The 23203-nt window shown below is 57.6% G+C and overlaps 3 protein-coding genes across 8 annotated transcripts in view; all 3 read right to left on the reverse strand.

The window, feature by feature from the left end:
* LOC135425418 (glutamine-rich protein 2-like) overlaps nt 1-3790 on the reverse strand; it is a 16571-nt gene extending 12781 nt beyond the window's left edge. The window contains exon 1 of the mRNA XM_064677681.1: nt 3744-3790. The gene's annotated coding sequence lies outside the window, so the exon portion shown is untranslated. The remainder of the gene's footprint in view (nt 1-3743) is intronic.
* LOC135425420 (glutamine-rich protein 2-like) overlaps nt 1-22411 on the reverse strand; it is a 24381-nt gene extending 1970 nt beyond the window's left edge. Inside the window, exons 1-13 of one of the 6 annotated variants that reach the window (XM_064677686.1) lie at nt 12616-12760; nt 12135-12565; nt 11765-11845; nt 11577-11678; nt 11225-11329; nt 10992-11083; nt 10730-10844; nt 10343-10465; nt 10048-10122; nt 9571-9735; nt 9338-9450; nt 8644-8709; nt 8166-8231 (exon numbers count right to left, since the gene is read on the reverse strand). In XM_064677686.1, the coding sequence (XP_064533756.1) occupies nt 8166-8231; nt 8644-8709; nt 9338-9450; nt 9571-9735; nt 10048-10122; nt 10343-10465; nt 10730-10844; nt 10992-11083; nt 11225-11329; nt 11577-11678; nt 11765-11845; nt 12135-12389 (1358 nt within the window). In that variant the 5' untranslated portion in view covers nt 12390-12565; nt 12616-12760. Of the gene's footprint in view, nt 1-610; nt 724-843; nt 1009-1325; nt 1401-1620; nt 1744-2007; nt 2123-2269; nt 2362-2502; nt 2608-2854; nt 2957-3042; nt 3124-3412; nt 3738-8165; nt 8232-8643; nt 8710-9337; nt 9451-9570; nt 9736-10047; nt 10123-10342; nt 10466-10729; nt 10845-10991; nt 11084-11224; nt 11330-11576; nt 11679-11764; nt 11846-12134; nt 12566-12615; nt 12761-21335 lie in introns of those variants that run through there. The other 5 variants (XM_064677685.1, XM_064677687.1, XM_064677684.1 and 2 more) reach the window with 5 other exon arrangements.
* Nucleotides 15298-21319, reverse strand: LOC135425417 (glutamine-rich protein 2-like). The gene is made up of 16 exons (XM_064677680.1): nt 20860-21319; nt 20502-20570; nt 20367-20414; nt 20023-20118; nt 19743-19834; nt 19482-19596; nt 19107-19313; nt 18754-18876; nt 18458-18532; nt 18116-18280; nt 17844-17959; nt 17150-17215; nt 16764-16856; nt 16054-16195; nt 15792-15885; nt 15298-15531 (listed from the first exon to the last, which is right to left on the reverse strand). The coding sequence occupies exons 1-16, from the start codon at nt 21112-21114 to the stop codon at nt 15314-15316; spliced, it is 1974 nt and encodes a 657-aa protein (XP_064533750.1). The 5' UTR covers nt 21115-21319; the 3' UTR covers nt 15298-15313.
* Nucleotides 22412-23203: the final 792 nt, after the last annotated feature.

Below are 23203 nucleotides of genomic sequence, written 5' to 3' on the forward strand. Positions count from 1 at the left end.
AAGGGCTGGCTGAGCTCCTGGGGGGACACAGCCCTGCCCACCCGCAGGCAGCGGCTCGCTGGCAGCAGCAAGGTGCTGGGCACGGCACTGCAGGGAGTCACGGCGTCTGCAGGGCCAACCGTGGCTGTGGGGCCTGGTTTCTCCCCATTCCCCAACCCACTGGCTGGTGCCAGCTGAAGGGCACAGGGCCCACGCTGCCATCCCAAGCAGCCCTTGCACTGCTTGCAGCCCTTCAGCAGCACTAATGACCCCCCTGTGCCTGGCCAGGAGGGCAGGGCACCACCCAACCCTGGGGCTCTGCGTGTCACACCCCTGCCAGGGGAAGGAGTGCCCATCTCCCAGCCTTGCTTCTGGAAGCCTTTGCAGCCACAGCCCACTTTGCTTTGGGAGGGCTCTGTCCCACAGCTGCCCCCTCCTCGTGCCTCCTTTCCTGTGCAGAACCTGCTGCTGGTGGAAGGAGAAGGTGCAGCTGCTTCATCAGCATCACCACGGTTTGTTTGGTGGCTGAATTGGTGCAGTGCCAGGGTACCACGTGGGCACTGTCTGGGACAGCTGGAGGGAACAGCACCATCACTGTCCCCAAAGCCATTGCCATCCCCATCCCACTCACTTCCTCATCCCAGCGGCGCTGTCACCCAAGATCCTGTTCTCAAGTTCTTCCATCTTCCCCTTCCAGATCTCCTCTAACCGATTTCGGAAATACTTCAGCTCCCCACGATCCAGCTGTGGACAGGTGCACACCCTCAGCCAGCTGCCCCAGCATGGGTCATGGCCAGCTCCAGGGAAAATCCTCAGCCTGCCAAGTGTGCCAGTTTCTCACGGCAGGGACGAGGCACCGCTCACCTTGTTTTCCATCATGTCCTTGAGCTTCTGCTGCAGCTCGTTGCAGTGCTGCTTCTGTCCTGACATCTGGCCCTGCATCTCCTGCATCCTTCCATCCATTTGCTCCATGCTCGCCTCAAACTGAGTGCAATCAACTTTGCTGCCCAAGGCATCTTTGTCCGCTTTCTAACAGAGGGGAAAGGCAGGAGTGAAGAGGGGAAAGGGTTGAGGAATGACAGGCAGGGCCAGAGATTGTCAGGGGCAGAGGGAGAAGCACTCCCTTCATGCCATCGTGCCCCTTTCAGGGCAGGGTGGCCCCAGTCACCCCATCACCCCCATGGGGTTGTCCCACCAGTGGAGAGGCAAGGGACCTGCACTTGGTCTGGAAATCCTCCCTCTCCTCTCCCAGGTCACTTTTGCCAAACAGCCCCCAAGGGACAAGGGGCACTTGTCACCCTGCCCAGGAAGCCCTGGGCTGGCACAGAGGGCCCTCGAGACTCTACCATGTCCATTGCTGTCAACATGTTCTGCTCATCTACTTTTTCCTTCTTCAGCCTCTCCAAGGACTGGAACAGCATCTTTCAACACAGAAAGCATCCCATGAAACCACAGCAGGGTTGGAGCTGCCTCCTGGCCAGCCTGGCACCCCCTGGTCCCCCTACTGATAAACCCCCAGGAAAGGCACTTGGAAGCTCCACAGGGTGTGAGCAGCTTGGCAGGGGGACAGATTCCTTGTGGTCCCCTGCCTGGAGTCTGCCTGGGGGATGCTCTGACCCCATAGGACTTTTACCCACCCACCTCAATAGCTTTCTGCTTCATCTGACAGTCTGTCTGGATACTCTCTGAGATGTAGCTGAGCTTCTTGTATTCCTTTTGAATCTTGCTGAATGAGTCTTCCATGTGCTGCAGCAGCTGCTGGTCCTGCTCCAGGGAGGAAGAACAGGAGTGGTGCTGAGCAAAGGGAGTCTGTTTTCCCCACAGAGACAGATCCGTGTTACTCAGCCTGTGGCCAGGAGCCCTCACTGTCAACAGGACATTTACACCAAGGCTTTAATTTCCTTCCACGCTGCTGACTGGTTGCAATGAACAGAGCTGGGTGCTGTGGGGCTCGATGGCCCCAGCCAGATGGGGGATGTGGCTGGAACCCTCTCAGGACCCCTCCACTGAGCTCCCCCAGCACCTCACCTGAGCATTCAGCTGGTTGGCTGTCTCAGTCACCAGCTGCTCCAGCATGGAATTCTTCATCTCCTGCTGCTCCTCCATCTTCTTCAGCTCACTCTTTGTCTCCTGCAGCACACACCTGGCCAGCGAGATGGGGGAAGGGGCTGGCTTAGCCTCCCCAGGGCTGCTCGGGCAATGTTCCTTACCCCCAAACCAGGATGCTCCCAGGCCCCCTGGGCTTTCTAGCAGCCCCTCTAGGCTACTAAACCCTCTCCCATTCTCTTACTCCATTTGCTGAGTGATCTGCTTGCTGATCTCTTCTTTCCACTTGGCGACATCCTCCCTCAGCTTTCTGATGTCGTCCTCCATCTTCTTCATCTGGGAAGGGCAGTGGTGGCAGAGTCAGGGCAGACCAAGGGCTCCACACCTGGTCCCCAGCCTGAGCCCAAATCCCCAGCTCACAGAGCCACACTCAAGTACCCCACATGAGCCCGAGGGTGACACCAGCCAGCAGCTCACCAATGCAAGCGCCTCCTTCATCCTCCGAATGTCATCTTCCATGTGTGTCTGTGTCACCTTCATCCTGTCAATCTCCTCACGGAGATCCTGGCACTCAGCCATGGCCTAGGAGAGAGGGGTGGTGGGGGTGAGTCCCAGGGGAGGGTCCCTGGGGACCTGCAGGACCTTCCCCCTGCCGTGGTGTGCCCAGCACAGGGGACAGTGCAGGTCAGGCTCAGCCAGGCTGGCAGGGCACTGCGGGCAGCACTCTCCATGCATCCAGCAGGGCCAGGGCTGCTGAGCCTGCGGCCGGCACAGCCGAGGCCACTGGCTGCTGCCTCAGAGCCACAAGTGTCTGATGGCAGCAGTTCACCTGGTCAAGCTCCTGCTGGACCTTCTTCATGTCCTCTGCCATGCGGGACTGTGCAGCCTTTAACTTGTCAATCTCCTGCAGATGCTTGGAGTCAGCCATAGCCTAGGAGAAAGGGGTGTCAGAGATGAGCCCCTGGGGAGTGTCCCTGGGGAACACGACCTTCACCCCCCCTGTGGTCTGCACAAGACCTGTGCCTCCTGGATCTTCCTGATGTCCTCTGACACACGGGAATGTTCGGCCTTTATCTCACCAATCTCCTGAGAGACAGTCTAGGAAAAAGGGTTCTCGGGGGTGAGCCCCAGGGCAGCAAGTCCCCCGAGACCCCCAGCCCTGCCCTGGGGAGCCCATGCCACAGGCAGGGTCAGCAGGGAGAGCCCCAGTGCCGCCTGCCCGAGCCCGGCTCTGTGCCAGAGCACTGAAGCCCATCCCAAGGGCCAGGAAGCTCTGCCAGCGGCCCAAGCGCTGCCTGGGCAGCAAGGGCAGAGTCAAGCACTGCTGAGGAAGTGGGGAGGGACTGACTGGTGGGGGAGCACCAGGGGCTCTGGGAAGAGGCACTACCTCCGAGACAAGTTTCCTGCAGGATTCTATCTCCTGCTTCGTTTCCTTCATGCCCATGGCCAACTCAGCCAGTGAGGGGCCACTCAGCTCGCCCGTCCACGGCTCCTGGGCTGTCAGGTACTGCACGTCCAGGTGCCCCAGCACGGCCTGCAGCAGTTTCCTCATGGCCGCAAAGTGGACGGCTCCATTCTGGGGCATCCCGATGGCGAGATCCAGCAGCTGGGAGAGGCTGAGAGTGTCCAAGGGAGTTGCCATGTCTGCAAAAATATAAGCCTTCCTTGCCAGACAGGATCTGCCAGGGATGCGTAAAAACGATGGCAAATGGGATGACCAATAGGGATTTTAAAATATATGACCTATAGGGATGATATAAGGGATGCTCTATAGGGATGATAACCGGGATGCCCTATAGGGATGATAACCAGGATGCCCTATAGGGATGATAACAGGGATGACCTATGGGGATGATAAAAGGGAAGACCTCGAGGGATTTTAAACTATGTGACCTATAGGGATGATAAAAGTGATGACCTATAGGAATTCCAAAAGGGATGACTTATAGGGATGACAAGTTGTCTAACCTATAGGGATGATAACAGGGATGCCTTATAGGGATTCTAAAAGGGATGACCTATTGGGATTCTAAAAGGGACAATATATTGGGATGTTAAAAGGGATGACCTATAGGGATTCTAAAAGGGATGACCTATAGGGATTCTAAAAGGGATGACCTATAGGGATTCTAAAAGGGATGACCTATAGGGATGATAAAAGGGGAGACCAATAGGGATGGAAAAAGGGATAAGCAAAAGGGTTGATAAAATGGTAGAGCAAGTAGCCTGATCAAACGGATCAGCCAAAGCAATGAGGAAGCGGGTCAGTCGCCAGAAGGCTCCTTCCTCCTTCCTCGGCCCTCGAAGGACTGGGGCCTGCGCTGCACGTGCCCCTCTTCATCACAACTCCTGTTGCCAGGCAACGGCCCCACCCCACCCCAGGACACAGTGGGTCACAGAGCCATGGAGACATGAGGTCATAGAGTCATGAGGTCATAGAGCCATGGAAAGGTTTGGGCTGGAAGGGACCTTAATGCTCATCTCATTCCCCCACCCCCCCAAGGGACAGGGACAGGGAAACCTTCCACTAGCCCAGGTTGCTCCAAGCCCAGTCCAACCCGGCCTTGAACACTTGCAGGGATGGGGCAGCCACACTTTTCTCTGGGCCACCTGTGCCAGTTCCTCACCACCCACAAAGGGAAGAATTTCTTCCCAATATCCCATCCAGTCCTGCCCTCTGGCAGTGGGAAGCTTTTGCCCCTTTGTCCTGTCACTCAAGGCCCTTGTCCAAAGTCCCTCTCCAGCTCTCTTGGAGCCCCTGTAGTCAGTGAAACATGCCCAAAGATCTTCCAGGAAAGAAGAGCCCTCTTCATTTTTCTTTTATTCAGTTTAAGACTGGAGTTACAGCTGAGCCAGTTCCTCCTCTGCCATGTCAGACTCTGGTTCTGTTACAAGGCAACTCACACTCAGCTCTTGGTTTCTTCTTGCATTGTGGAGCAGGGAATAAGCCTGGCTTTGCTGTGCCACTGAACTGTCAGTGTGAGTTGGCCCGGGCAGGACACAGGAACCCCCACAAAACCACAGATAAAATCCAAAAAGTACATTTATGTTCGTTACTGTTTTTTCCTCCGGTTTTTGACAGGGAATGTACCTAATGAGCTGGGCGAGGAAATAAAGGGGGAGATGACTCAGCAATCTGTTCCAAACATGAAAACTTATTCCAGTTGAATTTCAGGAAAATTAAGAAAAAGCTGTGTTGGAGGTGCGCCAATGGAGTCCTACAAATGGTGGAAGAAACTTAATGGGGAGAGATCAGAGGAAGAGGAAGACATCATCTCAGAGTGCACCTACGCTGTCATGCTCAAGATATGATCATCATAACCCTGAGAATGTTTGTTTCCAGTGTTTTACTTAGTTATACAATTGTTCTCTTGTTGACATAATATGTTTTATTATGAGAATGTGTGATTCCCTTCTCTGTATCCCTGTTACCCTTTCTTCTATTGGTTCTATGTAAACCCTTTCCTTGTTCGTCCAACCCTGCTGCAGCAGTACTGCCTCGAGATAGTTTCTCATTTGTTCATGTTTCAACAAGTTTTGCCCCTTGTTACCCTGATTGGCCACTCCTTGGATACTCCTCCCAGTCTCCACCCTTTCTTCTAGAAGGGTTTCTGCTCGGCCTTTATAAGCCGATGTCCATGTTCAATAAACGGCAATTTTGTGTCACCCTGTGACTTGCATGCAGGGTGGTCCCTGTGGGTCTTGCTCAAGGGGGGTTATAGCTCTCCCCCAGTCAAAGCTGCACTGTTTAGACTGACATGCAGCGTGCAGGGAACAGCGTGGGATTGTTGTGTGCTCGTGTACAGCCAGCTCTGGGCAGGGAAGGGCCCTGCACCGGCCCTAGTCATGACCCTGCTCCAGGATAGAGGGCAGTGGAGGTGTAGCTGTCACTGAAATTCAGGAATAAAGCTCCTTAACAACACTAGAACATTAGGAAGCAGGCAGCACTTTATCACAGAGCTGGACCACAGTGCCAGCTGCAGGGGGAGAGCTCCAAATAAATGCCAGCCATGGCTGAAGATGGTAGATGAACTGGCCAGGGCTATACATATTCATGAGGAAAGCTTTACAACTTGTTACTTTAGGCGGCCACAGGGCCCAAAACCTGGGTTGGGCTGCCCTGACTTGTTACTTTAGGCGGCCAGAGAGCTCCGAAACTGCGTTGGGCCACCTTGGCTCGTTCCCAAGGCAACGACAGCGCCCTTTCCCCGGCACAGCCGAGACAGTGCTGTGGGCTCATGTCCTTCCTCCGCGGGGACAGGGCGCGGCTCTGCGGGAGTGGGGACAGGAGGGCCCCGTGCCCGGCGTGGGTTCCCCGTGTCCCCCTGTGCCTGTGTGTCCCCCCCTCGGGGGCTGCTCCTGCCCGGGATGGCCCGGCCCGGCCGCAGGGCCCCGCCGGGCCTGGGCAGGATCAGCGCCGGGCTCCGGGACACGCCGGGGGTGCCCGGCTGGAAAGCAGCTCTGCAGAGGGGGCCCGAGAGGGACGGGTGGGCAAGGGGCTGCCCGCCCCCGGGGAGAGGAAACCCTGTGGGCCAGCCCCTGCTGCTGCCCCTCGAGAAAGGGACCGCAGGAGGAAGCTGGCAGATGAGCTTGGAATCTGCCAGTGCCCAGATGAAGGCACAGCTCTGCTGGGCCCTGACACCGGAACCAGTACGCTGGCATGGCTCAGCCCTGCTCCTGAGGGGCCGTCCGGGCCGTCCGGAAGGATTTCAGGCACCCCCGAGACCAGCAGCCCCAGCAGTGCCAGCCAGGCTCTCCGGGGATGTGCCTGTGGCTTCCCAGCCCTCCGGGGCAGGGGGCTCTGCAGCCCCCGGGGCCTGAGCGCACCCTGGGCTGCTCCTGGTTCCACAGCAGGCCCCAGATCCTCAGAGATGCCCCCCAAGGTGCCACGGGACCAGGGCCGGCCTCAAGTCCTGGCCACGGGGCACGATGTGCTCAGTCTGGTGGCAGAGAGACAGGAGGGAGGAGAAAGGTTGAGGAGCATCAGGGAGCCTGAGGAAGAGAGAGGCTGGTGGGACCAGGCTATGTCTGCATTTTTATGGGTTTTTAATTAACTTAATAAACCCAAAAAGTCATCTTTTTGAGGGCAGCTTTCACAAATTCCTGTGTCTGCTGAGAAGACGTCCCTTGTCAAGCACTGGGCACCCAGTCCTGTCCAGCTGTTTGGGGGCTGACGACGTCTGGCGGGGCCGGAGTGTCTGGACGAGCGCCGGTGCTCGGGAGACGTGGCTGTGGGTCGTGGCTGGTCGGTGGTCCTGTGAGGTTGAAGGGCCTGGGGACGAGGGGCAGGGGTGAGCTTCCCACTTCCCAGGGGCAGCCCCTGGCTGGGACAGCGCTGCCAGCCCAGGACGTGGCAGGCAGCAGGGACACCTGCCTGTCCAGAGACCACAGGGTTGGGGGTGCTGGTCCCCACCCACCCACCAGCACACAAGCTGTTGTCCCACACTGGCCAGGGCCATTCCCCCACCTTGCTCCACCCTCAGCCCCAGTCACCCCATCTGCCAGTCCTCCTGCTCCATCCTGCTTCTGCCTCTTCCATCCAACTCCAGACCTGAGACCCCCATGGCAGCCTGCCCAGTTCTGCACACAAAGCTTTGCTTGCTCCCCAGCAGACAAACAGTCCCCTTTCCCTTCCCTGTCCCGTGCCCCAACAGGGCCATACCTGGCTCATCCTGTGCTCTGTCCACCACAGGAGGCTGCTCCTTCTTTACCTGGGAGATGTTGCCATCGCTGCCCAGCAGCTTGATCACAGTAGGCTGGGAAGGAGAGAGCAGCTGGGGCTCAATTCAGCCTCCCCCAGCAACCCTCTCAACCCAGCTCTCCCTGGGGCACCTGAAGGCACAGATTCCCCCTGCATACTCAGCCTCACCCTCCCAGCCTCAGTCACACCTGCTGTGTCTGTGCCTTCCCTACCTTGTTGGGGAGTGTCATGAGGCGCTGCAGTTGTGCACTGAGGCGGGGGCAAGGCTGGATGCGCTGCACCGCGTGGCTGAATCTCTCAGGGTCCCCACCGATCTGGGGCACTCGGGGGACCCTGCCACTGACCACTGGTCTCCTGTGGGATGGGGCACAGGGATGCTCAGTGCCCAGCACAGGGCAGTGCATGGAACTCCTTTCACACGAGGCACCCAACTCCCTACCTTTGGCTGTGCTGTGGGTCCTTGCTGGGGGGCATTGGCTTCAAGTACGGGAGTGTCTCGGGTTTCCTGTGGAGGGCAGAAGCCACAGGTGGATGACAGGGGACAACAAACTCACGTCTGCTGGGGGTAATACCCCAAACAACCCCACAACAACGACATGATCTAGTAAATGGCCTGGATTTGGACCAAGGGTTGGACTAGATGATCTCGGAGGTCTTTTCCAACCCAATCGATTCTATGATTCCATGATTCTATGAAAACCCACAGCCTTGTACCTCACAGTTTCCGTTGCTGGCAGCCCTGTGGGACAAGGCCTCTCACTCCCTCCAGATGGGCAGCTTTGAGGAGGGGGCTCAACAGAGTCAGACCCACCCAAGCAGACACCCTCACCCCTGTGCCTGGCACAGCAGGTCACCCCTGGCAGCCATTGAGCCCCATCCCACTCACACAGCCCCCCCAAAGCAGAGGGGATACTCACGGGCCAGGAACCTGCGTTTTGATCGGGCGGTCACAGGATAGGCACGTGAAAGGGACTGGCAGCTGCCTAAGGAGGGGGAGACAAAAGGGCTGGCTGAGCTCCTGGGGGGACACAGCCCTGCCCACCCGCAGGCAGCGGCTCGCTGGCAGCAGCAAGGTGCTGGGCACGGCACTGCAGGGAGTCACGGCGTCTGCAGGGCCAACCGTGGCTGTGGGGCCTGGTTTCTCCCCATTCCCCAACCCACTGGCTGGTGCCAGCTGAAGGGCACAGGGCCCACGCTGCCATCCCAAGCAGCCCTTGCACTGCTTGCAGCCCTTCAGCAGCACTAATGACCCCCCTGTGCCTGGCCAGGAGGGCAGGGCACCACCCAGCCCTGGGGCGCTGCGTGTCACACCCCTGCCAGGGGAAGGAGTGCCCATCTCCCAGCCTTGCTTCTGGAAGCCTTTGCAGCCACAGCCCCCTTTGCTTTGGGAGGGCTCTGTCCCACAGCTGCCCCCTCCTCGTGCCTCCTTTCCTGTGCAGAACCTGCTGCTGGTGGAAGGAGAAGGTGCAGCTGCTTCATCAGCATCGCCACGATTTGTTTGGTGGCTAAATTGGTGCAGTGCCAGGGTACCACGTGGGCACTGTCTGGGACAGGTGGAGGGAACAGCACCATTGCTGTCCCCAAAGCCATTGCCATCCCCATCCCACTCACTTCCTCATCCCAGCGGCGCTGTCACCCAAGATCCTGTTCTCAAGTTCCTCCATCTTCCCCTTCCAGATCTCCTCTAACCGATTTCGGAAATGCTTCAGCTCCCCACGATCCAGCTGTGGACAGGTGCACACCCTCAGCCAGCTGCCCCAGCATGGGTCATGGCCAGCTCCAGGGAAAATCCTCAGCCTGCCAAGTGTGCCAGTTTCTCACGGCAGGGACGAGGCACCGCTCACCTTGTTTTCCATCATGTCCTTGAGCTTCTGCTGCAGCTCCTTGCAGTGCTGCTTCTGTCCTGACATCTGGCCCTGCATCTCCTGCATCCTTCCATCCATTTGCTCCATGCTCGCCTCAAACTGAGTGCAATCAACTTTGCTGCCCAAGGCATCTTTGTCCGCTTTCTAACAGAGGGGAAAGGCAGGAGTGAAGAGGGGAAAGGGTTGAGGAATGACAGGCAGGGCCAGAGATTGTCAGGGGCAGAGGGAGAAGCACTCCCTCCGTGCTGTCGTGCCCCTTTCAGGGCAGGGTGGCCCCAGTCACCCCATCACCCCCATGGGGTTGTCCCACCAGTGGAGAGGCAAGGGACCTGCACTTGGTCTGGAAATCCTCCCTCTCCCAGGTCACTTTTGCCAAACAGCCCCCAAGGGACAAGGGGCACTTGTCACCCTGCCCAGGAAGCCCTGGGCTGGCACAGAGGGCCCTCGAGACTCTACCATGTCCATTGCTGTCAACATGTTCTGCTCATCTACTTTTTCCTTCTTCAGCTTCTCCAAGGACTGGAACAGCATCTTTCAACACAGAAAGCATCCCATGAAACCGCAGTAGGGTTGGAGCTGCCTCCTGGCCAGCCTGGCACCCCCTGGTCCCCCTACTGATAAACCCCCAGGAAAGGCATGTGGAAGCTCCACAGGGTGTGAGCAGCTTGGCAGGGGGACAGATTCCTTGTGGTCTCCTGCCTGGAGTCTGCCTGGGGGATGCTCTGACCCCATAGGACTTTTACCCACCCACCTCAATAGCTTTCTGCTTCATCTGACAGTCTGCCTGGATACTCTCTGAGATGTAGCTGAGCTTCTTGTATTCCTTTTGAATCTTGCCGAATGAGTCTTCCATGTGCTGCAGCAGCTGCTGGTCCTGCTCCAGGGAGGAAGAACAGGAGTGGTGCTGAGCAAAGGGAGTCTGTTTTCCCCACAGAGACAGATCCGTGTTACTCAGCCTGTGGCCAGGAGCCCTCACTGTCAACAGGACATTTACACCAAGGCTTTAATTTCCTTCCACGCTGCTGACTGGTTGCAATGAACAGAGCTGGGTGCTGTGGGGCTCGATGGCCCCAGCCAGATGGGGGATGTGGCTGGAACCCTCTCAGGACCCCTCCACTGAGCTCCCCCAGCACCTCACCTGAGCATTCAGCTGGTTGGCTGTCTCAGTCACCAGCTGCTCCAGCATGGAATTCTTCATCTCCTGCTGCTCCTCCATTTTCTTCAGCTCACTCTTTGTCTCCTGCAGCACACACCTGGCCAGCGAGATGGGGGCAGGGGCTGGCTTAGCCTCCCCAGGGCTGCTCGGGCAATGTTCCTTACCCCCAACCCAGGATGCTCCCAGGCCCCCTGGGCTTCCTAGCAGCCCCTCTAGGCTACTAAACCCTCTCCCATTCTCTTACTCCATTTGCTGAGTGATCTGCTTGCTGATCTCTTCTTTCCACTTGGCCACATCCTCCCTCAGCTTTCTGATGTCGTCCTCCATCTTCTTCATCTGGGAAGGGCAGTGGTGGCAGAGTCAGGGCAGACCAAGGGCTCCACACCTGGTCCCCAGCCTGAGCCCAAATCCCCAGCTCACAGAGCCACACTCAAGTACCCCACAAGAGCCCAAGGGTGACACCAGCCAGCAGCTCACCAATGCAAGCGCCTCCTTCATCCTCCAAATGTCATCTTCCATGTGTGTCTGTGTCACCTTCATCCTGTCAATCTCCTCACGGAGATCCTGGCACTCAGCCATGGCCTAGGAGAGAGGGGTGGTGGGGGTGAGTCCCAGGGGAGGGTCCCTGGGGACCTGCAGGACCTTTCCCCTGCCGTGGTGTGCCCAGCACAGGGGACAGTGCAGGTCAGGCTCAGCCAGGCTGGCAGGGCACTGCGGGCAGCACTCTCCATGCATCCAGCAGGGCCAGGGCTGCTGAGCCTGCGGCCGGCACAGCCGAGGCCACTGGCTGCTGCCTCAGAGCCACAAGTGTCTGATGGCAGCAGTTCACCTGGTCACGCTCCTCCTGGACATTCTTCATGTCCTCTGCCATGCGGGACTGTGCAGCCTTTAACTTGTCAATGTCCTGCAGATGCTTGGAGTCAGCCATAGCCTAGGAGAAAGGGGTGTCAGAGATGAGCCCCTGGGGAGTGTCCCTGGGGAACACGACCTTCACCCCCACTGTGGTCTGCACAAGACCTGTGCCTCCTGGATCTTCCTGATGTCCTCTGACATACGGGAATGTTCGGCCTTTAACGCACCAATCTCCTGAGACACAGTCTAGGAAAAAGGGTTCTCGGGGGTGATCCCCAGGGCAGCAAGTGCCCCGAGACCCCCAGTTGGGCCCTGGGGAGCCCATGCCACAGGCAGGGTCAGCAGGAAGAGCCCCAGTGCCGCCTGCCCGAGCCCGGCTCTGTGCCAGAGCACTGAAGCCCATCCCAAGGGCCAGGAAGAGCTGCCAGTGGCCCAAGCGCTGCCTGGGCAGTGAGGGCAGAGTCAAGCACTGCTGAGGAAGTGGGGAGGGACTGACTGGTGGGGGAGCACCAGGGGCTCTGGGAAGAGCCACTACCTCAGATATGAGTTTCCTGCAGGATTCCATCTCCTGCTTCATGTCCTTCATGCCCATGGCCAACTCAGCCAGTGAGGGGCCACTCAGCTCGCCCGTCCACGGCTCCTGGGCTGTCAGGTACTGCACGTCCAGGTGCCCCAGCACGGCCTGCAGCAGTTTCCTCATGGCCGCAAAGTGGACGGCTCCATTTTGGGGCATCCCGATGGCGAGATCCAGCAGCTGGGAGAGGCTGAGAGTGTCCAAGGGAGTCGCCATGTCTGCAAAAACAAAAGCCTTTCTGCCCAGACAGGATCTGCCAGGAATGCACAAAAGGGATGGCAAATGGGCTGACCAATAGGGATTTTAAAATATATGACCTATCGGGATGATAAGGGTGATGCCCTATAGGGATGATAACCGGGATGACCTATAGGGATGATAACCGGGATGACCTATAGGAATGATAAGCAGGATGCCCTATAGGGATGATAACAGGGATGACCTATGGGGATGCTAAAAGGGAAGACCTAGAGGGATTTTAAACTATGTGACCTATAGGGATGATAAAAGTGATGACCTATAGGAATTCCAAAAGGGATGACTTATAGGGATGATAAGTTAGTCTAACCTATAGGGATGATAACAGGGATGCCTTATAAGGATTCTAGAAGGGATGCCTTATAGGGGATCTAAAAGGGATGCCTTATAGGGATTCTAAAAGGGTTGACCTATAGGGATTCTAAAAGGGATGACTTATTGGGATTATAAAAGGGATGACTTATTGGGATGTTAAAAGGTATGACCTAGAGGGATTTTAAAAGGGGTGACCTATAGGAATGATAAAAGGGGAGACCAATAGGGGTGGTAACAGGGATAAGCAAAGGGGTTGATAAAATGATAGAACAAATAGCCTGATCAAACGGATCAGCCAAAGCGATGAGGAAGCGGGTCAGTCGCCAGAAGGCTCCTTCCTCCTTCCTCGGCCCTCGAAGGACTGGGGCCTGCGCTGCACGTGCCCCTCTTCATCACAGCTCCCGTTGCCAGGCAACAGCCCCACCCCACCCCCAGGACACAGTGGGTCACAGAGCCATGGAGACATGAGGTCATAGAGTCATGAGGTCATAGGGCCATGGAAAGGTTTGGGCTGGAAGGGACCTTAATGCTCATCTCATTCCACCCCCCTGCAAGGGACAGGGACACCTTCCACTAGCCCAGGTTGCTCCAAGCCCAGTCCAACCTGGCCTTGAACACTTGCACGGATGGGGCAGCCACACTTTTCTCTGGGTCACCTGTGTCAGTTCCTCACCACCCTCAAAGGGAAGAATTTCTTCCCAATATCCCATCCAGTCCTGCCCTCTGGCAGTGGGAAGCTTTTGCCCCTTTGTCCTGTCACTCAAGGCCCTTGTCCAAAGTCCCTCTCCAGCTCTCTTGGAGCCCCTGTAGTCAGTGAAACATGCCCAAAGATCTTCCAGGAAAGAAGAGCCCTCTTCATTTTTCTTTTATTCAGTTTAAGACTGGAGTTACAGCTGAGCCAGTTCCTCCTCTGCCATGTCAGACTCTGGTTCTGTTACAAGGCAACTCACACTCAGCTCTTGGTTTCTTCTTGCATTGTGGAGCAGGGAATAAGCCTGGCTTTGCTGTGTCGCTGAACTGTCAGTGTGAATTGGCCTGGGCAGGACACAGGAACCCCCACAAAACCACATATAAAATCCAAACAGTACATTTGTGTTGGTTACTATTTTTTCCTCTGGTGTTTGAGAGGGAATGTACCTAATGAGCTGTGCCAGGAAATAAAGGGGGAGATGACTCAGCAATCTGTTCCAAACATGAAAACCGATTCCTGTTGAATTTCAGGAAAATTAAGAAAATGCTGCACTGTTTAGACTGACATGCAGCGTGCAGGGAACAGCGTGGGATTGTTGTGTGCTCGTGTGCAGCCAGCTCTGGGCAGGGAAGGGCCCTGCAGCGGCCCTAGTCATGACCCTGCTCCAGGATAGAGAACAGTGGAGGTGTAGCTGTCATGGAAATTTAGGAATAAATTTCCTGAATTTATTCAGGAAATTTCTAGTGCTCCTTAACAGCACTAGAGCATTAGGAAGCAGGCAGCACTTTATCACAGAGCTGGACCACAATGCCAGCTGCAGGGGGAGAGCTCCAAATAAATGCCAGCCATGGCTGAAGATGGTAGATGAACTGGCCAAGGACATACATATTCATGAGGAAAGCTTTACAACTTGTTACTTTAGGCGGCCACAGGGCCCAAAACCTGGGTTGGGCTGCCCTGACTTGTTACTTTAGGCGGCCAGAGAGCTCCGAAACTGCGTTGGGCCACCTTGGCTCGTTCCCAAGGCAACGACAGCGCCCTTTCCCCGGCACAGCCGAGACAGTGCTGTGGGCTCATGTCCTTCCTCCGCGGGGACAGGGCGCGGCTCTGCGGGAGTGGGGACAGGAGGGCCCCGTGCCCGGCGTGGGTTCCCCGTGTCCCCCTGTGCCTGTGTGTCCCCCCCTCGGGGGCTGCTCCTGCCCGGGATGGCCCGGCCCGGCCGCAGGGCCCCGCCGGGCCTGGGCAGGATCAGCGCCGGGCTCCGGGACACGCCGGGGGTGCCCGGCTGGAAAGCAGCTCTGCAGAGGGGGCCCGAGAGGGACGGGTGGGCAAGGGGCTGCCCGCCCCCGGGGAGAGGAAACCCTGTGGGCCAGCCCCTGCTGCTGCCCCTCGAGAAAGGGAGCGCAGGAGGAAGCGGGCAGATGAGCTTGGAATCTGCCAGTGCCCAGATGAAGGCTCAGCTCTGCTGGGCCCTGCCATCAGGGCTGGCACTCGGGCATGGCTCAGCCCTGCTCCTGAGGGGCCGTCCGGGCCGGCTGGAAGGATTTCAGGCACCCCCGAGACCAGCAGCCCCAGCAGTGCCAGCCAGGCTCTCCGGGGATGTGCCTGTGGCTTCCCAGCCCTCCGGGGCAGAGGGCTCTGCAGCCCCCGGGGCCTGAGCGCACCCTGGGCTGCTCCTGGTTCCACAGCAGGCCCCAGATCCTCAGAGATGCCCCACAAGGCTCTGTGGGACCAGAGCCGGCCTCAAGTCCTGGCCACGGGGCACGATGTGCTCAGCCTGGCGGCAGAGAGACAGGAGGGAGGAGAAAGGTTGAGGAGCATCAGGGAGCCTGAGGAAGAGAGGGGTTGGTGGGACCAGGCTTTGTCTGCGTTTTTATTATTTCTTTATTAAATTAACCAACTCCTCAAAAGCTATTCTTCTCTCTTCTTCGATGTCTATGTCGGAGTACCGGTTGTTCGCTCCTCTCTCTCTGCTTGGGGAAGGTGTTGTCTCACGGGCCGGGATGATCTTTATCTGCGTGAGCTGTGGTGCCCACGTGACGTGCTTGGTCTTGCGGGTCCTGGCTGGTCGTTGCTCCTGTGAGGTGGAAGGGCCTGGGGACGAGGGGGAAGGGTGAGCTCCCCACTTCCCAGGGGCAGCCCCCGGCTGGGGCAGCGCTGCCAGCCCAGGACGTGGCAGGCAGCAGGGACACCTGCCTGTCCAGAGACCCCCAGGGTTGGGGGGGCTGGTCCCCACCCACTCACCAGCACACAAGCTGTTGTCCCACACTGACCCTGCTTGTTCCCTGGCCCCCTCCCCAGCAGATCACCAGTTCCCTTTCTCTTCACCAGCCCATGCCCTGACAGGGCCATACCTGGCTCTTCCTGTGCACTGTCCACCACAGGAGTCTGGTTCTTCTGCTCCGGGGAGTTGGGGCCAGAAGTGCCCACCACTGTGGTCACATTAGGCTGGGAAGGAGAGAGCAGCTGGTTGCAACACAGGGCCCAACCCATGATCCCCCAGCAACCCTCCCAACTCAGCTCTCCCTGGGGCACCTGAAGGCACAGATTCCCCCTGCATACTCAGCCTCACCCTCCCAGCCTCAGTCACACCTGCTGTGTCCGAGCCTTCCCTACCTTGCTGGGGAGTGCTGTGATGCCCTTCAGCCGCACGTTGTTCCGGGGAGAAGCCTGGATGAGCTGCCCGGGGCTTCTGCTGCTCTGAGGGTTCCCGATGCTCGGGGCCACTCGAGGGATCTTGCCATTGACCACTGTTCTCCTGTGGGATGGGCACAGGGATGCTCAGTGCCTGGCATTGTGGCATCCTGGGCTTCCCCCTCCTGCAGCAGGGAGGGGACCAGGGGGTGCTCCCCGGTGGCACGTGTCCCTCCCAGCTCCCTCCACCTGCTGCAGGACACCCAAGCCCATCCCATGGGGCTGGGTCTGCTCTTTGTTTCCCCACAGCCAGGTGAGCTGGCCATGGCCATGGCAGGTCCCTGTGCACAGGACAGCAGCAGGCAGGAGCTGGGCTTAGTTGTGGGAATTGCTTTCACAGGAGGCATCCTATTCCACCCCAAGCCTGAGCTCAGGCTGAGACCAGACAAAACTCATCATGTGTGGTTTCAGTGACCTTGAGACAGAGTCCTGGGCTAGACATGGCAGTGGAAAGGGGGCAGTAAAACCCCCAGACCTGGGGCAAGCACTGACCTTCCACAGCCCTACCTCTGCTCCCCTGCACTGCTCAGGCCAACAAGGCCAGTCCATCCCCATGCAGGGAAGAGCTCTCCTTGCTAGGGCAGGGCTATCCTGCACCCCAGGAGCCAGGGCTGTGTCCTCAGGTCCCCTACCTTTGGCTGGGTTGTGCATCCTTCCTGGGGGGCAGCGGCTGAAAATCCTTGATGGGGGGCAGTGGCTGCAAGTACGGGAGTGTCTCAGGTTTCCTGAGGAGGGCAGAAGCCACAGGTTGGTGACAGGGGACAAACAACTCACGCCTGCTGGGGGGCAGTACCTCAAAACCCACAGCCTTGTACATCGCAGTTTCCCCTGTTGGCAGCCCTTGGGGACAAGGCCTCACACTGTGTCCTGATGGGCAGGGCTGAGGAGGAGGCTCAACAGAGTCAGACCCACCCAAGCAGACACCCTCACCCCTGTGCCTGGCACAGCAGGTCACCCCTGGCAGCCATTGAGCCCCATCCCACTCACACAGCCCCCCCAAAGCAGAGGGGATACTCACGGGCCAGGAACCTGCGTTTTGACCGGGCGGTCACAGGACAGGCACGTGAAAGGGACTGGCAGCTGCCTAAGGAGGGGGAGACAAAAGGGCTGGCTGAGCTCCTGGGGGGACACAGCCCTGCCCACCCGCAGGCAGCGGCTCGCTGGCAGCAGCAAGGTGCTGGGCACGGCACTGCAGGGAGTCACGGCGTCTGCAGGGCCAACCGTGGCTGTGGGGCCTGGTTTCTCCCCATTCCCCAACCCACTGGCTGGTGCCAGCTGAAGGGCACAGGGCCCACGCTGCCATCCCAAGCAGCCCTTGCACTGCTTGCAGCCCTTCAGCAGCACTAATGACCCCCCTGTGCCTGTCCAGGAGGGCAGGGCACCACCCAGCCCTGGGGCTCTGCGTGTCACACCCCTGCCAGGGGAAGGAGTGCCCATCTCCCAGCCTTGCTTCTGGAAGCCTTTGCAGCCACAGCCCACTTTGCTTTGGGAGGGCTCTGTCCCACAGCTGCCCCCCCCTCATGCCTCATTTCCTGTGCAGAACCTGCTGCTGGTGGAAGGAGAAGGTGCAGCTGCTTCATCAGCATCGCCACGGTTTGTTTGGTGGCTGAATTGGTGCAGTGCCAGGGTACCACGTGGGCACTGTCTGGGACAGCTGGAGGGAACAGCACCATCGCTGTCCCCAAAGCCATTACCATCCCCATCCCACTCACTTCCTCAGCCCAGCAGCGCTGTCACTCTCTGCCATCTTCTTCTCAAGCTCTTTGATGCTCTTCTGCCAGATCTTCTCCATGTGCTTATGGAAAGGCTTCAGCTCCAGGCGATCCAGCTGTGGACAGGTGCACACCCTCAGCCAGCTGCCCCGGCCTGGGACATGGCTGTCTCCAGGGAAGATCCAAGAGGGGGACCCTCAGAGGGATGCTGCCTCAGGCTACCAAGACCCAAAGGTACCAGTTTTGCATGAGAGGGATGAGACACCACTCACCTTGTTTTCCATCATGCTGCTGAGCTGTTGCTGCACCTCGTTCCATTGCTCATTCTGTCCCAACACCTGGCCCTGCATCTCCTGCATCCTCTTATCCAGCCGCTCCATGCTCGCCTCAAACTGGGTGCAACTGACTTTGCTGCCCAAGGCATCTTTGTCCGCTTTCTAACAGATGGGAAAGGCAGGAGAGCAGAGGGGAAGGTGTTGAGGAATGACAGGCAGGGCCAGGGTGTGTCAGGGGCAGAGGGAGAAGCACTCCCTCTGTATGATCGTGCCCCTTCCAGGGCAGGGTGGCCCCGTTCACCCCATCACCCCTGCAGGGTCGGTCCCACCAGACTGTACCATGTCCATTGCTGCCAACATGTTCTGCTCCTCTGCTTTGTCCTTCTTCAGTGTCTCCAAGGACTGGAACAGCATCTTTCAACACAGAAAGCATCCCATGACATGGCAGCAGGGCTGGAGGTGCCTCCTGGCCAGCTGAGCAACCCCTGCTCCCCCTACCCAAAATCCTCTGGGAAACACCCTTGGAACCCCCTCAGGGCTGTGAGCAGGTCGGCAGGGGGACAGATTCCTTGTGGTCCCCTGGCTGGAGTCTGCCTGGGAGATGCTCTGACCCCACAGGACTTTCAGCCACCCACCTCAATAGCTTTCTGCTTTTCCTCACAGTCCTTCTGGAGGTTCCCTGAGACCAAGCTGAGCTCCTCACAGTCCCCTTGAATCTTCCTGACCTGGTCCTCCATGTGCTGCAGGAGCTGCTGGTCCTGCTCCAGGGAGGAAGAAAAGATGATGCTTAGCAAAGGGGGGTCTCGTTCCATGAGTCCTCAGTGTCAAGAGGACATTTGCACAAGGCTTTAATTTCCTTCCATGCTGCTGTCTGGTCCAAGCCAGTCTGGGGGCAATGAGGGACTCCCCAACATTTTACAGCAAAGCACAGCCAACCAGGGAATGCCCTCAGCCCACTCCCAAGTCCCCCGTGGTGCCAACTCCCTACCTGGCTCCTTTGCTTTATGATGTTCTCCACCTTGCCCAGGGCTGTCTGCCGGGACTCCAGGGACTCCACCTCCTCCTCGAGTTTCTCACAGCGCTGGACGAGCTCCCCCAAAAGCACTTTGTCGTCAAAGGTGCAGTTGGAGCACGCTGCCTTTGCCTTCTCCTGCTCCTCCTGCACGGTGCCCATTGCCTCCTCCAGCTCGCCCAGCTGCAGGAAGGGCAGAAGGAATCTGCTCAGAGATGGGATGGATGCAGCCAGCACACCTGGGTGCCGTGGGACTCAATGGCCCCATCCAGATGGGGAATGTGGCTGGAACCCCGTCAGGACCCCTCCACTGAGCTGGCGGGTGGTGGGAGTGCTCCCCCAGCACCTCACCTTCTCCTGCATCTGGTTGGTCGTCTCGGTCACCATCTGCTCCAGCATGGCATTCCTCATCTCCTGCTGCTCCTCCATCTTCTTCAGCTCACTCTTTGTCTCCTGCAGCACAGACCTGGCCAGCAAGATGGGGGCAGGGGCTGGCTTAGCCTCCCCAGCGCTGCTTGGGCAATGTCCCTTGCCCCCAAACCAGGATGCTCCCAGGACCTCTGGGCTTCTCTGCAGCCCTACAGAGTACAAAACCCTCTCCTGTTCTCTTACTCCATTTGCTGAGTGATCTGCTCTCTGGTCTCTTCTTTCCACTTGGCGATATCCTCCCTCAGCTGTGCAATGTCATCCTCCATCTTCTTCATCTGGGAAGGGCAGTGGTGGCAGACTCAGGGCACAGATCTTGTGTTGTCCCAGCACAAGGGCCCTTCAGCTGCAAGGGCAGACCCAGGGCCCCACACCCTGTCCCTGGCTCGACCCCAGATCCCCAGCTCAGGGAGCCACACGCAAGTACCCCATGAGAGCCCAAAGATGACACCAGCCAGCAGCTCACCAATGCAAGGGTCTCCTTCATCTTCTGAGCCATCTGGGACTGTGTCACCTTAATCACGCCAATCTCCTCCCGGAGATCCTGGTAGTCAGCCATGGCCTAGGAGAGAGGGGTGGTGGGGGTGAGTCCCAGGGGAGGGTCCCTGGGGACCTGCAGGACCTTTCCCCCTTCCATGGTGTGCCCAGCACAGGGGACAGTGCAGGTCAGGCTCAGCCAGGCTGGCAGGGCACTGCGGGCAGCACTCTCCATGCATCCAGCAGGGCCAGGGCTGCTGAGCCTGCGGCCGGCACAGCCGAGGCCACTGGCTGCTGCCTCAGAGCCACAAGTGTCTGATGGCAGCAGTTCACCTGGTCACGCTCCTCCAGAAACTTCTTCATGTCCTCTGCCATGTGGGGCTGTAGGAGAAAGGGGTGTCAGAGATGAGCCTCTGGGGAGTGTCCTTGGGGAACACAACCTTCACCCCCACTGTGATCTCCACAAACCTGCGCCCCTGGGATCCTTGACACACCTTTGGCCTCACCACTCTCCTCATGAAGAGCCTGAGAGACAGTCTAGGAAAAAGGGTTCTTGGGAGTGAGCCCCAGGGCAGCAAGCGCCCCGAGACCCCCAGCCCTGCCCTGGGGAGCCCATGGCACAGGCAGGGTCAGCAGGGAGAGCCCCAGTGCTGCCTGCCCGAGCCAGGCTCTGTGCCAGAGCACTGAAGCCCATCCCAAGGGCCAGGAAGCTCTGCCAGCGGCCCAAGCGCTGCCTGGGCAGCGAGGGCAGAGTCAAGCACTGCTGAGGAAGTGGGGAGGGACTGACTGGTGGGGGAGCACCAGGGGCTCTGGGAAGAGCCACTACCTCTGGCATGAATGTCTTGACAGCTTCCATTTCCTTTTTCATTTGTTTTACGTCAGTGGCCAACTCAGCCAGTGAGGGGCCACTCAGCTCGCCCGTCCACGGCTCCTGGGCTGTCAGGTACTGCACGTCCAGGTGCCCCAGCACGGCCTGCAGCAGTTTCCTCAGGGCCGCAAAGTGGACGGCTCCATTCTGGGGCATCCCGATGGCGAGATCCAGCAGCTGGGAGAGGCTGAGAGTGTCCAAGGGAGTCGCCATGTCTGCAAAAACAAAAGCCTTCCTTGCCAGACAGGATCTGCCAGGGATGCGTAAAAACGATGGCAAATGGGATGACCAATAAAGATTTTAAAATATATGACCTATAGGGATTCTAAAACGGATGACCAGTAGGGATTTTAAACTATATGTCCTATAGGAATGATAACAGGGATGCCCAATAGGGATGAGGGATGCCCTGTAAGGATTCTAAAATATATGACCTATAGGGGTTTTAAACTGTATGTCCTATAGGAATGATAACAGGGATGCCTAATAGGGATGATACAAGGGATGCCCTATAAGGATTCTAAAACGGGATGACTTATAGGGGTTTTAAACTGTATATCCTATAGGGATGATAACAGGGATGCCTATAGGGATGGTAGAATGTCTAACCTACAGGGATTCTAAAAGGGATGCCTTATAGGGATTCTAAAAGGGATGACCAATTGGGATTCTAAAAGGGATGACTTATTGGGATGTTAAAAGGGATGACCTATAGGGATTTTAAAAGGGGTGACCTATAGGAATGATAAAAGGGGAGACCAATAGGGGTGGTAACAGGGATAAGCAAAGGGGTTGATAAAATGATAGAGCAAGTAGCCTGATCAAACGGATCAGCCAAAGCGATGAGGAAGCGGGTCAGTCGCCAGAAGGCTCCTTCCTCCTTCCTCGGCCCTCGAAGGACTGGGGCCTGCGCTGCACGTGCCCCTCTTCATCACAGCTCCCGTTGCCAGGCAACGGCCCCACCCCACCCCCAGGACACAGTGGGTCACAGAGCCATGGAGACATGAGGTCATAGAGTCATGAGGTCATAGAGCCATGGAAAGGTTTGGGCTGGAAGGGACCTTAATGCTCATCTCATTCCACCCCCCTGCAATGGACAGGGACAGGGAAACCTTCCACTAGCCCAGGTTGCTCCAAGCCCAGTCCAACCTGGCCTTGAACACTTGCAGGGATGGGGCAGCCACACTTTTCTCTGGGCCACCTGTGCCAGTTCCTCACCACCCTCACAGGGAAGAATTTTTTCCTAATATCCCATCCAACCTTGCCCTCTGGCAGTGGGAAGCTCTTGCCCCCTGTCCTGTCACTCAGGGCCCTTGTCCAAAGTCCTTATCCAGCCCTTTTGGAATCCCTTTTAATCACTGAACCATGCCCAAAGCTCTTCCAGGAAAGAAGAGAGCCCATTATTGTTCATTTATTCAGTTTAAGACTTGAGTTACAGCTGAGCCAGTTCCTCCTCTGCCATGTCAGACTCTGGTTCTGTTACAAGGCAACTCACACTCAGCTCTTGGTTTCTTCTTGCATTGTGGAGGAGGGAATAAGCCTGGCTTTGCTGTGCCACTGAACTGTCAGTGTGAGTTGGCCCGGGCAGGACACAGGAACCCCCACAAAACCACAGATAAAATCCAAAAAGTACATTTATGTTCGTTACTATTTTTTTCACTGGTGTTTGACAGGGAATATACCTAATGAGCTGGGCCAGGAAAAAAAAGGGAGAGATGACTCAGCAATCTGTTCCAAACATGAAAACCTATTCCAGTTGAATTTCAGGAAAATTAAGAAAATGCTGCACTGTTTAGACTGACATGCAGCGTGCAGGGAACAGCGTGGGATTGTTGTGTGCTCGTGTACAGCCAGCTCTGGGCAGGGAAGGGCCCTGCAGCGGCCCTAGTCATGGCCCTGCTCCAGGATAGAGGACAGTGGAGGTGTAGCTGTCACTGAAATTCAGGAATAAAGCTCCTTAACAGCACTAGAGCATTAGGAAGCAGGCAGCACTTTATCACAGAGCTGGACCACAGTGCCAGCTGCAGGGGGAGAGCTCCAAATAAATGCCAGCCATGGTTGAAGATGGTAGATGAACTGGCCAAGGCTATACATATTCATGAGGAAAGCTTCACAACTTGTTACTTTAGGCGGCCACGGGGCCCAAAACCTGGGTTGGGCTGCCCTGACTTGTTACTTTAGGCGGCCAGAGAGCTCCGAAACTGCGTTGGGCCACCTTGGCTCGTTCCCAAGGCAACGACAGCGCCCTTTCCCCGGCACAGCCGAGACAGTGCTGTGGGCTCATGTCCTTCCTCCGCTGGGA

Source organism: Pseudopipra pipra, chromosome 21, assembly GCF_036250125.1.
Source record: "Pseudopipra pipra isolate bDixPip1 chromosome 21, bDixPip1.hap1, whole genome shotgun sequence".
Classification (NCBI taxonomy): domain Eukaryota; kingdom Metazoa; phylum Chordata; class Aves; order Passeriformes; family Pipridae; genus Pseudopipra; species Pseudopipra pipra.

Excerpts from the sequence above, each read along its gene's own strand:
- LOC135425417 (XM_064677680.1), bottom strand. The coding sequence starts at position 21,114 with ATGGCGACTCCCTTGGACACTCTCAGCCTCTCCCAGCTGCTGGATCTC. Across the intron at positions 20,415-20,501 it reads CAAGGATCCCAGGGGCGCAG|CCCCACATGGCAGAGGACAT; the intron begins GTTTGTGGAGAT and ends TTTCTCCTACAG. Across the intron at positions 17,960-18,115 it reads GCAGCATGATGGAAAACAAG|CTGGATCGCCTGGAGCTGAA; the intron begins GTGAGTGGTGTC and ends ACCTGTCCACAG.